The sequence below is a fragment of the Homarus americanus genome, unplaced genomic scaffold (genome assembly GCF_018991925.1).
Source record: "Homarus americanus isolate GMGI-L3 unplaced genomic scaffold, GMGI_Hamer_2.0 scaffold9729, whole genome shotgun sequence".
NCBI lineage: Eukaryota > Metazoa > Arthropoda > Malacostraca > Decapoda > Nephropidae > Homarus > Homarus americanus.
In genome coordinates, this window is record NW_024728130.1 from 342,241 (window position 1) to 354,958 (window position 12,718).

General features: G+C 36.0%; 1 protein-coding gene across 1 annotated transcript; it reads right to left on the bottom strand.

Annotated features, from left to right (window-relative positions):
* Positions 1 to 1,220: 1,220 nt before the first annotated feature.
* LOC121866015 (origin recognition complex subunit 2-like) lies at positions 1,221 to 11,853 on the bottom strand. Its single transcript, XM_042365595.1, has 11 exons — positions 11,363 to 11,853; positions 9,487 to 9,621; positions 8,914 to 9,177; positions 8,020 to 8,112; positions 7,097 to 7,365; positions 6,612 to 6,823; positions 5,717 to 5,849; positions 4,702 to 4,945; positions 4,229 to 4,379; positions 3,799 to 3,881; positions 1,221 to 3,211 (listed from the first exon to the last, which is right to left on the bottom strand). The coding sequence occupies exons 1-11, from the start codon at positions 11,454 to 11,456 to the stop codon at positions 3,003 to 3,005; spliced, it is 1,887 nt and encodes a 628-aa protein (XP_042221529.1). The 5' UTR covers positions 11,457 to 11,853; the 3' UTR covers positions 1,221 to 3,002.
* Positions 11,854 to 12,718: the final 865 nt, after the last annotated feature.

Here is a 12,718-nt window from a genome sequence, read left to right on the forward strand (position 1 = left end):
ATTGGTTCTGTTTATTTGTATGTAGTGTTATCATGTGCTGCAGTTTCAATGGCTTTGTGAACAGTTTTTATCTTATGTCATTTGCTAGTGTTTGGGTATTTTTGTGGTCAACAATATCTCCTCTGTATTGTACCCAGCTTAGCTCCTATCAATGTGGTTTTTTATTAAGTTAATTACATCCAAAGGGAAGCAGACTCACCAGAAGACATGTGACCTATCAACATAAGAAAATGAGATACTGTATTATTTAGTTAGAAATCAGACTTTCCCTAATGGCAGCAAATTTTAGGATACAATTTTAGTCTGCTGGTTCTTTTCAATCCCTCTTCAGTGTGCTCCTGTTAGTTGGTCGAGTCAGTGGAAGAAAATAGTGTTATTCCTTCCAGAGGTATAACTATTGACTAACATAACTTCTTAAATCAAGTTCTCTTGTGTTTCCATTGTCATTTGATTTTTTAACCTACTTATCTGTTCTCACACTGCCTCGAGTCCATCTCCAATTTCATGAAGTGCAAGATATGTTGATTTTTTCTTGGGTTATTTCTGACATCTTAAGCTTAGAAACAAGTTTGCATTAGTCCTTGTATTAAGGAGAACATGAGTGGGCTTTGTCAATGTCTATAAAGTATACTTTAACTGCCTATAATGCAAAAGGTCACCTAAGCAGAGTGGATATAAGCTTGTTCCCTCTCTTGGATGGGTCTGGCTCGTAGGGTCTTGCAGCTTTCCATACCGTGAGAACCTACACTACAATAGAGTTGCTGTTTATAGACACAACACCTGGCAGGCAGGTCATAAAAACAATCACCTCACCAGCAAGACCCATCATACAGTACTGACCTCTTCTTTATTCACTACTAAGGATTAACCCCAGATGGATTAAGTACCTGTGACTATCAGGGAACTTAGGGACAAAAGCACCTCAGTAAACAGGCAGGAGGTGTCAATCCTAGTACAGTATGAATGGACAGCTAACTGGAAGTAGAGTATATAGTTGGCAGTGAATTGATCTTGGCACAACAGAAAGTCCAGTCTGTGGCATTTCTTCTGAGTGTCATTGTCAGTAAGTTTGATTTATCTTTCACTGGCAGCCATTCAGAACTACCCAAACACCTTTAAGTTTCTTTGAATATGGGTGACCTGAGAGAGAGTCAACCCCAGGCAGTAATTAACAGGATAAATCTGATATGAATATCATGAAGCCTCAAGATTATTCTTTTAATATTTTTACATAATAAAGATCTTATAAAAATATATTTCAGATGTACCAGTTTCAGTCAAAAACAGAAAAAAATCTGTAAACCATATAGAAAATTTATACAGGTTGCATGTACAGGTATCAAGATACAGGTAATTGTACAATGCTCCCAGTACATTCTATACATATTTACAAACTTGTATACTGTACTACTTGTCAGGCATGGGGCAATTAAGTTTAAAATTTAACTAGTTAAGTTAATTTTCATTTTTTCCAGTTAAGTTAACCTGCTTTTTTGAACATAACTAATTAAGTTAAGATTTTTCAATTAAGTTAAGTTAAGTTAAGTTAACCAGTCTGTGTTAAATTTACTTAGGGGAATTTTCATGTGGATTAAATAACTTAATATCCTGTAAATGTTTTCCAGAAGAGTCAATGAATACTGTAGTACTGTAGTTTGAATAACCTGAATAGTGAGGCAGTTTGGCACACAACTTCCTTGGTATGAATAAGTCTTGAGATAAAATAATTATAAAGTCTTGGTTTTTTTAATTTTTACTAATTAGTTTTTATCATGTAAATAATATAATTATTTCAGGATGCAAAACCAGGTTTCTTACTTGAAGAATTATATCATGATAAGATAAGAATTCTGCATATCAAATAAATATAATCACTGAAAGTTTAAACTCAAACTGTTTCTTCACATACTTATTACACTTTATAATGCTAAATAAATACATTGGATACTCAAGGGCTGGTGTGTTATATATTATTTGTGTTTATTTTTTCTAAGGAGATAATTGGTAATTAATCGAAGTTAATCAATTAAGTTAAAGTGTTATTTCAAAAGTTAACTAATTAAGCAAAGTTAATTTAACTTAATCGTATGATTAAGTTAAATAATTGCCCCATGCCTGCTACTTGTACTACAGTTGCTTCAATTTGTCTTACAGTTTTTTTTACACATAATAGATAGTTGATATTTGTGTATCGGTGAACATGACCACACACAATGTTTCTGAAATAACATAACAAATTAACATCAAAGACACCACCGCCACCACCACCACCACCACCACTGCCCAAGTCGCTAACAAAGTTGTACTGACCTACAGGATGATAGATGAATGGCCTGGCCCCTCACACAGGATGCTGCTGATTTACATAATGAAGTGTAGGAATAAAGTACAGTAGCTCCTGAATAAATCCACTGTTTAAATTTTTTGAGCATTTGTTTACACTATACATGCACTTCCCTAACTAAACTTCAGACGCTTTTTCTATTTATCGATAAGCTTTTCTCATTTAGATCTTTTTCATTTTTGTCTAAATAACTAGCACTTCCTGAACCCTCAACTCATTCCTACATTTCTCTAAACAATCTCAAGCCATCTTACTCAAACATTCTTCATCTTAGGTGATTCTCAGTAACGTATCTACTGTATTCATCTAAGTAACCCAAACCTGCCGTAACTTTGTACATTAGTATAGGAACCACACAGCCAGGCACAGACCACATCACTCATATTAAACCATCATACCAAATAATATATGTGAAGGGTTCTGTACAATGTAAAAGATTTAAAATACGTAGTAACACACAAAATAATATGCATTAAAAACTACACACTCAATACAACATGAGAATGGGATTCAGGTTATTAAGCAAATTCTTATAACAGGACATACTGTACTCTAAAAATATAATTCCATAATATAAATAGGGTGATAAATTCAATTATATCATAAAAGTGATAAATCACACAAAACAGATGCAGTACATGTAGCAAACATACAATTATCAAAGATTCTCTAATTCCTGTTGACTGATGAAATCCTGAAGTGTGGTTGAATCTAAGGATATAAGGAGGTTCTTGATTCCATCTGGTCCCTTTTTGGAACGGATGAGCTTATGGTCTTTAAATTCAGTGAGCTGGGCCCGTAGGGTTAGGTCAGAATTAACCAGAAAGGCTTCCCGACAGCGTTGATACATGTCATTGAAGGATAGACCTGTAAAAAAAATAAAAATAAAATAAACAAACTTGATTTAATTATCCTCTTTTCCACATTAAGTAACTGTTCTAGCCAGTTCCAAATCTTACCAGCTCTGTTAACCCCTTCACTACAGGAACATCACTTTTAATACTTCATGTGGCTAACGTTAGATGATTTTATTTAGCTTATAGGAGACCCCATACACAAGGGATGAATGGACCACTTCTACTAACCCATTCACTATGGGGATGTCACTTTTAATGCTTCATTTGGCTAACATCAGATAATTTTATTCAGCACAGAGGGGGAGCCGTACACAAGGGTTAATTCTGTATCAAATATATCACTTAATCAAACATGGCAACAACCCTATTCTTCATTCCCTTCCAACACACGTGAGTTTACTATGGCAACTAAAAGACCTAAACAGTATAACTACTGGCAACCTATCTTGTCTACCAAAAAATATACCAAAAGATTCTTAAAAATATAACTAATTCAAGTGAAATATTGTGAATGACTCCAAAATAATTTCTGTAATGTCATATACTGTTAAATGATTCAGAAATAAGTGTAACAATAATATTCTCAGAGACACTAACCCACATAGTTGGACTTATCCTTCTGGTCCAGCTGATGTTTAGCCAAGAGCAGGAAAATCCCTTTGGCATTTGGAGTTAATGACCTGTAATAAAGTTAATACAATGTGGTTATGTAGATCTGTAAATATATATAAAATAATTTAATACTTTGATAAGAATTTGAAGAAGAAAGAAAGAAAGTGAGAAGATAAAGAAGAAACAAAGGAATAGAATAAATAATTAAGGAAAAAGAAACCATTTTCATTCTAAGGGTTATATACACTCGGGCTAAAAAGTAACTTTACGTAAAGGTTAGATGAATTTAAAAATAAACACCGCGACTCCCATTGTCTCGGTTAAGTCGTCAAAAACCCTTCGTCAATTGTGCAAAATTGTCTCTCCAAAAATCATGTATTAGAGATAAAAGGGGTACAGGAGTAACAATACAAACTTGAAGACATGAACGAGCGAAGACAGTGCCAGAGATCCTGACTGTTGTACTAGCAGGGAATTTTCGTAAGATGTCTCCTCAGAGTAAGGCGCCAACGTTGTAGCGTCACACCAGAGAGCATTGTAGCTGCTCATTTTACCGCTATCAAATACTGCAAAAAAATAAAAATAAAAAAAAATAAAATAAAATAAATTAACAAATATGAAAACCATATAAAATACATATACTGTACTGCATAACAAATGGTACCCTGTGTAAAATATATTGTCTCTCTCGGATAGCTCTCAGTATAGTCTTTACAATGGACTGTAATATATGTAAAAAAAATACATGTAAAGATTAACAAAACACCACGTCTACATTTTCCGTAATAGTTACACCTTAAAATATAAAAAATCTATAAACGTAATAAAAAAAAAAAAATCTTAAATGTATGTGTAAAATCCAATAAAATATGGAGAACAGAATCTTACTGAGAGGAGCGTTGATATGATCAATGGACGCCAAGAGGTGAACGTTGGTGATTGAGGCTAAGTGGGCAATAGCTGACTGGGTCTTGTCTCCACGAAGCAGAGGGCCATCTAGGTTGTGGATGATAATAAATAAGGATTCTGCATTAGGTTTGCTATAGATTTCTTCAATGAATTCGAGTTGTTCTTGGATGCTGTGGAAGCTGCCGGATTGATCTAAGATATCTTCCGTTATGTTATTTAAAATCTGGAAAAAGAAAATAGGAAGTGGTGAATTATATCAGATCCACATACAGTGTAATAATTTCACCTCATAGGAACTTCAGTCTGCCTTTTAATCTTAAAAATTTACCTTATCCAATAACATACTTTGGTACTCTCATTTAAACACTATTGATTATATTTAGACAAACTTCTAAAAGTGCCATTTACTTTACCCCCCCCCCCCCCCCAAAAAAAAAATTATTTGGTTCCTGTAATATCCTCATTAATGCCATCTAATTCTTTCCAAATATTTAATAAAAAATCAAAAACAAAAACAAAAGACTGAATTTAGAAATCCGTTTTTGTTGCCGTGTGGATATCTCTCATGACCTGAAAGATTCTCCTCAGCAGAACACTGATAAATAACCCGGAGAAGAGTCAGTAGTTATAGGAGAGGGAACTGAGGGAACACATTTAGTACAGTATAACATTTGCTAAGCCACTTATTACAGGAACCTAGGAAACAGCATTACTGAAAGCCATGGGGGAAGCATTGTAAAAGTCATGTGGGAGCATTATAAAAGCCACAGGAAGCATTATAAAGGCCATGGGGAAGCATTATAAAAACCACGGGGAAGCATTATAAAAACCACGGTGAAGCATTATAAAGGCCATGGGGAGCATTATCTGCCAAACTAAGACACCCATAATAAATAAAAATCTGAATACAGGTAACACCTTGACCCAAAGGTATGGTATGGTCCACAGACACCTGAACACACAGAAACAGTCTGTAGCATCCACGATAACGTACATTTTTTAGTGTAAGCGACGGAAAGAATCCATTAACGACAATGTGGTCGTATTCGTCTAAATATTCTTGCTGGAACTTCGATAACAGGTCCTTTTTGCTGCCGAAACCATACAGGAATATACTGAAGCCTTCACTGAAAGGACAAAAGAAGCAAATATTTGTACAATATTCTTAACACCTGTGGCCATTGATTGGTGTTCTCCTACTGAGTCATGATGCAAGGTGGCTACTGATTGGTTCTCTCCTACTAAGTCATGAAGCAAGGTGGACACTGATTGGTTCTCTCCTACTAAAACAATGCAAGGTGGCCACTGATTGGTGCTCTTGTTCTTGCTTTGCACTCCAATCTCACTTTATCTTTTCGTCTGAATCACACAATACAACCAGGTACAGTATATTGCATTAAAAAATAACAAAAACTTCCTGTAGAACTGTCGTGATGTTGAAGTGACTCAAAACCTCACCATCTATCAGTTGTTTCATTGTAAATAAAAGACAAGCATCCCTCATTATGCAAAAGTTTGCTCCATGAAATTTATATTCTTACACCTCTTCCTTGCTGTATGGAAGCTATTCTCATTAATACATATATGGTCCCTTAAGGTGACGTGTCAAATTTATGTCTTACTAATTTTGTTAATGTACAGTACAGTATTAGGTACTAAATTACAGGAGATAAGGTGGGTTTTAGTGTTGTTTATGAACCTTATTTTTTATTTAGGTATAATATTGGAGTTTTCTTGTAATTGGGTAACTGAACCCTATTTTACCCATATGTTGTGTTGTGTTGTTTTGTTATGGTTATCAAGGAACTTAACCCAGTCATAAAACAAGTGTTACCTGTATACCTGTACATGTATTCTAACGACCAAGTCAGAACACCAGAGAAACTAACCATAAAAACGTCATCCATCGAGGGAACATCTGTCTGTGTTCTTCAATCAATGCCTTTCTCTCTGCCTGATGAGTTGCCGTTACACCCAAGAGAATTGACTGAAGAGCGTCCGGTGCTAATCTGGGAGTTTCCAGGCGACTGAGCGTGTGGTCGGAGGTGATTACTTTTCCTAAGTCTCCATTTGCATTGAAATATTCGTCTGACCGACCAACCTGGAAAGAAAACACAAAGATAAAGCATGTTTCCAGAATAAATAAATAAATAAATAAGAATACAAATTTTATCAGCTTACCATTAAGACAAAGCCTACAAATTTTAAGTGTACTGTACTGTATATTGTGTTTAAAATATTACTCTATGCACTATTAAATGTTCAATTACTTTATGTTTTTTTTTTATGGGTAAATTCAAAGCTAACACCGTCTTATATAACACAAGGATTTTATTAACACTATGTATTGACAAACTGAGAAATATCGTGATACCATTTCCACGTCCTTGATCTTCCTCCCTCTTCCAACTTTCCCTGGGGTTCTAGAGGGAGTCTTTCCTGGAGTACTACTTGATAATGTTTTCCTAATAGGTGTTCTCTTTGGTGTTCTGCTCGGGGTCCTGATGAAACTCTCGGAGAAGTCGTCAAAGTTCTCCTTACTCTCGTTGTCGTCATCATCATCAGACTCGCTTAAAGAATAGTTACTTCCATCACTATCCTCTTCTGATGAACTTTCCTCCTCACAAACTATTTTTTTAATACCTGAAAACAAATAAAATAAAAAGCTTTGAATATCCCTCTTCTATGGAAAACAAGTGGGAGGGTTGAGTGATCTCAGGCGAGTCATCAAAACTTCTCTTAAAAAAAAAAACCCTTGTGTATGGTTAAGTGAAGAGGGCAAGTGACCAGAGGGAGTATGTAAGTACAGATGAGAAAACCCTGAATCAATAACCATCCTAGCAAGCAGCCATGTTGAGCACTGTACTACTAAATTCAAGGTGACAGACGCAGAGTGGAATGCAAACCTTAAGAACTTAATTGCACCTCAGGCAGAAAACTTGCAACAATGTGTTTTCAATTATCCCCCAAACTACCTATTTTTCTATCATTTACACACATTAAGTATTCTAAATGCGATACAGTAGCACAATATAAGTAAAATATTAATCCTGAAAATGCTGCAGTTAATAATTCCAATCACCAATGATCTGTCCTTATCAGCTTTCTGGTGGAGGGGAAGGAAGCGAAGAAAATGAACAAGAGACACATTAACTCTAGCTCACAAAGCCTATGATGCTATAAAACACTTCTGACTTAACCAGGGGAGGTACTGGGTGTGCAAGGAAGTAAACAAAAGGATCAGAAATAGATTATCAAGATCAGAGAGAGAGAGAGAGAGAGGCAGGCATAACTTACGGTGTTTTACTCTGTTCCTGAAGTTGTAAGGTGTTGTAACCTCCTGGAAGACTTCTGACGACCTCTGGTGACTCTTCGGGGTTCTGAATCCATCTGAAAAATGAACGATTGACTGAAATGCCTCTTTATGCTCCAGCAGGAATAAAATGATTCGTGAAAATGGCCTCCGGATCCGGAGGAGGTTTATAACTTAGGAACTCAGGGAAGCAAGCAAACACTTTACCCCATTGAAACAGGGTAAGACAATACCACACTAAAACCACCTTACATTGTTTATTCTTCATTAGTTTTTATGAGCAAACACTTTACCCCATTGAAACAGATTAACGAACTGCCTTCCATAAGATCTTCAATTCGGTTACCTTAACGAACTTACGAACCGACCTCAACATGTTTTCGCTTGCACTGCTTTAGTATCAGCCAATACATTAATCGGTTCTAGGGCTTAAATTCCTTACTATTTTTGTAAATATCAAGAAGTTTATACTATTCAATAATTTTAAAAGTTTAATATTCAATTTTTTAGTCATTTTAACAATTATTGAACGAAATTGAAGGTAAAGTGACTAGTTTAATGCGGCATCCATTCAGTCTCTCTCTGTTTTCACTGGAGGTAACATCTTGCTTGAGACTCTCTTCAACTAAATGCTTTTTTTCTGTGTTTCCAAGCAAATTATTGGTCATTTTGAAATATATTTTATATATTGACAATATATAATGCAGTGCAGCATTGATTTAAAGAAAATAATCTTGAATTAAACCAGAGAGCTAAAATTTTATGAAATGGCACCATGGGGTGACTTCTCTTCCACGCCTTCTATCTATTTTCTTCAGTATTTCTATATTACCAAAAAACAATTAAAATGTTAACCAGATACAGTAATCAGAACTAACTTTTTGCTGCTGAATTCGGTGTTCTTGGAATTTTGGTAGTCCTAGGTGAATCAGGGTAATGTTTCAGGGAAGATCTTGGGGTTTTGGGGGTCCTAGGTGAATCAGGGTAATGTTTCAGGGAAGATCTTGGTATTTTGGGTGTTGATGGAGAATCGAGCATCTTGGCAGATCCAGCCTTTTCTAGCATACCCCACTTCTTCTTTGGGGTGCGAAAGCCAAACACGGCGCTTCCTTTGACAGGGTCTTCTCCATCTTCAAATAATTCTGCAAAAACAGGAAGACATTAGAGCGGACTTTTAATTAGTAAAAGCGTTAAGTGTCTAAGGTGTTCAACTAATAATGCTAAACACAATAAACTCCCCATAACCCAAACACTCTACAACTAGTGGTATTAACCCCTTGACTATGGGGAGACCACTTTTAATTAGGTAACTTAGACTTCTGTTATATTAGAAAATAAGGACAAAATAACAGCTATAGATGTGAAGGTAAAGTTCTGCTGAATATCTAGAACTGTTAATCTCTCTATCAAGCTCAGTCATGAACTGTAAGTCAGAAAATATCTAAACTAACCTGTTGGCTTGAAGAAAACATCATTAATTCCTTCATCCATTTCTTCTAGTTGAGGTAAATCATCATTGTCACCAGCAGGGGTCTGAGCACTCCTGTGTCTGCTGCGACCACGTTGTGACAGAGGTATTGGTGTGACTGTAAAAAACAATGTCGTAACTTGTATTAACATTTCCTGTTTAGAAAGATCTTAATATAACAGTAAACCCTCCCAATACTAGACTCATTCTTGCAAGCCCTGTTTGTTATTGGGAGGATTCTGTTATTGAGAAGTCCAATATTGAGAGGGTTTACTGTACAGATACTGCTCCACCAATCAGAAATATGAGTGTGACAACTAAGCCTTGATACAAACACTCTTACCTAATACACTAATCACAGTAATACATATAAACTAATCACAGTAATACATATAAACAAATCACAGTAATACATATAAACTAATCACAGTAATACATATAAACAAATCACAGTAATACATATAAACTAATCACAGTAATACATATACACTAATCACTGTAATACATATAAACTAGTCATCAACGTTTTATTGCTACTTTCCATACTTGTGTGGGTTAGCTGTGATTACCTGATGGCAGCTCTCCATGTTGTAAGGTCTCTTGCAGTCTCTCTCGTCAGGTTCTTAACTCTAATGCCATTTCTTACAGCCTCTTCTCCCTGTCATTCTCGTCTAACCTTCCCCAAACCTATACAGTTCAGTATCAACAAAACAGTATTTCCTTAATGCATAATTTTAATGCCACACAACATACTACAGTGAACGTGTGAAAAGTGAGAGTGGGTCCCATAAGCATGACTGCCTGTTAGGGACAGTGTGGATACAGCACAAGGTATACTAAGCCTTCGGTACACAAGGAGGCAGCATGGCCGGTACTGCACTCGACTGCCTTCACTTCCGCAAGTTGTAAACATAGGTGCCTATGATTTACAGCTGGGTTAACTGGGAGTGCCCGGTATTCGAACCCAAAACTCCAGAACAGGAGGCAGGCGGTGTGTCCGCTCGACCGCTGTGCTCAGTGAACATGTAATGTTCTCTAAATCCAGACCTGACGAACTCAAAAACATGCTTCGGTATCTGAATAAATTACATAATACTGTACTACATAAATCACACCGCAGAAGTTAAAGAACAGTGCTTTTGTTTTTCTGTTGTTTTACAGATAACCTGAAGAATCTCCACCTCAGCTTATTTCATCTTAAAATTAACCACCCTTATGCTAACCTAACCCAACACTTAATGTAACCTAATCACTGACAACACAGTCCATCAATACAGCTGGTGTACCTTTATCTCCAGCATGAAGTTTGGCATACGGCTGCCTTACCTGTGTCCAGTACGTAATCTTTCAAGTGAAATAAGCTGGGGTGGAGATTCTTCAGGTGATCTATTTTATCTTCATCTAACAGTTGCATTTCAGTTTAATGTTGATGGTACAGTGATAATACTCGTATATCTAACTACTACAGCTCTCTTCTGTGCAAACACTGGATAATAAAACTCATAATAAAGTAACTAAGGACAGAGCAAAACATCTGAATGACTAAATGAGATGACAAATAGGGAAATAAATCAAATAATAGATTAAAAGGAATAATAACTCGTTTAGACCCAAACCTAACGAATGTAAATAAGGCTTAAGAAAACCCCAAAATATCCTAAAATACATAAGGAAATAAACTAATCTATGTGTAAATCTTCTCTCAATATATTAATATATGTTAACAGACAGTATAATGTAGTAGCAGAATACAAAAAAAAAGACAACAGGGACCACCACTGTCATCTTATTTATCTATACATCAACTATCCTCACTAACATCAAGACTAAAGAACATTAATTAACAAATATACAATTACCTTTCTTCCCATCGGTTCCATTGCTAATTTTATCCACTAATTTGTCGTTAATAAAGGTAACAGATAAGGTCGTCCTTGCCCTTCTAGGCATCATCAAGTCGTTTTGTTTACACTTCTTCCCGCCATCTCTAAACAAATGACTGACTTAATACGTCTAAATCAAGTCTAGAAGGATTATTTTAACTCATTGTAACACCTGGATTAAATAAATAATAATTAGAATATTGATTTCTTGTTTGAGATAGATATATTAGGTTATAGTGTAATGTAATAGAATTGTTAGTAGGGAGGTGTGAAGTTTGATTTAAAAGTACCGTAATATTCCGAGACTCATAAATCCATTCATTGAGCAATTATATATAAGTGTTGGGCTCAGAGACACCACTAAACAAGCACTGGAAAAGGTAAAATGCGGAACCAATCACCTACTTAGCCCACCTTTATTGTGGCCAAGGTCACTCAAGCATATTTCACCTGAAGTTTAGTCACCCCAGTTTATTTCACCTGAAGATTAGTCACCCCAGTTTATTTCACCTGAAGATTAGTCACCCCAGTTTATTTCATCTTATGATTAGCCACCTCAGGTTATTTCACCTGAAGATTACCCTCCTTAGCTTATTTCACCTGAATATTAGCCACCCCAGCTTATTTCACCTGAAGATTGAACAAAATAACCTTACAAAACCTTTTTTTTTTTTTACGGGAATTAGCCCACCCGGGCACAGGTCAAACGACCCACAACGGAGCCTGGGGGGGGCGAAAAAAAAGAACGGAAAGAAATTGAAAATATAGAAAAAAAGGTTATACTGTATTAATCTACACCACGAAGATGCCGGAAAACCAGCTCTTTAAAGTGAGACAGATTGTAAGAGCATGGAAACACAGAAGGCAGAGCATTCCACAGTTTGGCTGTGTGAGGAAAGAAGGAGGTACTATAAACTATAAAGGGTTATTCTCGTGTGACCGACATCCACAGAGAAATGGTGGGCACCGCGGGCAAGACGTGTGTTACGAACCCACGGCCTTGCCGGCGGTACACAGGATGCCAAATCCCCTGAACATTGCCCGTTAAAGCACTTGTAAAAGAGAGAGTGAAGCAATATTGCGGCGAAGAGAAAGGGGAGATAGATTGTCGACTAAATTGTCGACCTAAATTAACTCAACCTAACCTAACCCCCAGATAGCATTAGGGTGTTTAATAATCAGGTGAAATAAACTGTAGTGTCTAATCTTCAGGTAATATAATTAAACTAACAAAGATAAATGTACTACAACTTGAATATAAAAATGGAAACGTACCAACAATATTGTATTTTTAACCAACCCTAAACTAATAAAAAGGTGATAAAATACATA

Excerpts from the sequence above, each read along its gene's own strand:
- LOC121866015 (XM_042365595.1), bottom strand. The coding sequence starts at position 11,456 with ATGATGCCTAGAAGGGCAAGGACGACCTTATCTGTTACCTTTATTAAC. Across the intron at positions 7,366-8,019 it reads CAGGAACAGAGTAAAACACC|GTATTAAAAAAATAGTTTGT; the intron begins GTAAGTTATGCC and ends ATTTGTTTTCAG. Across the intron at positions 4,946-5,716 it reads CGTCGCTTACACTAAAAAAT|ATTTTAAATAACATAACGGA; the intron begins GTACGTTATCGT and ends TTCTTTTTCCAG.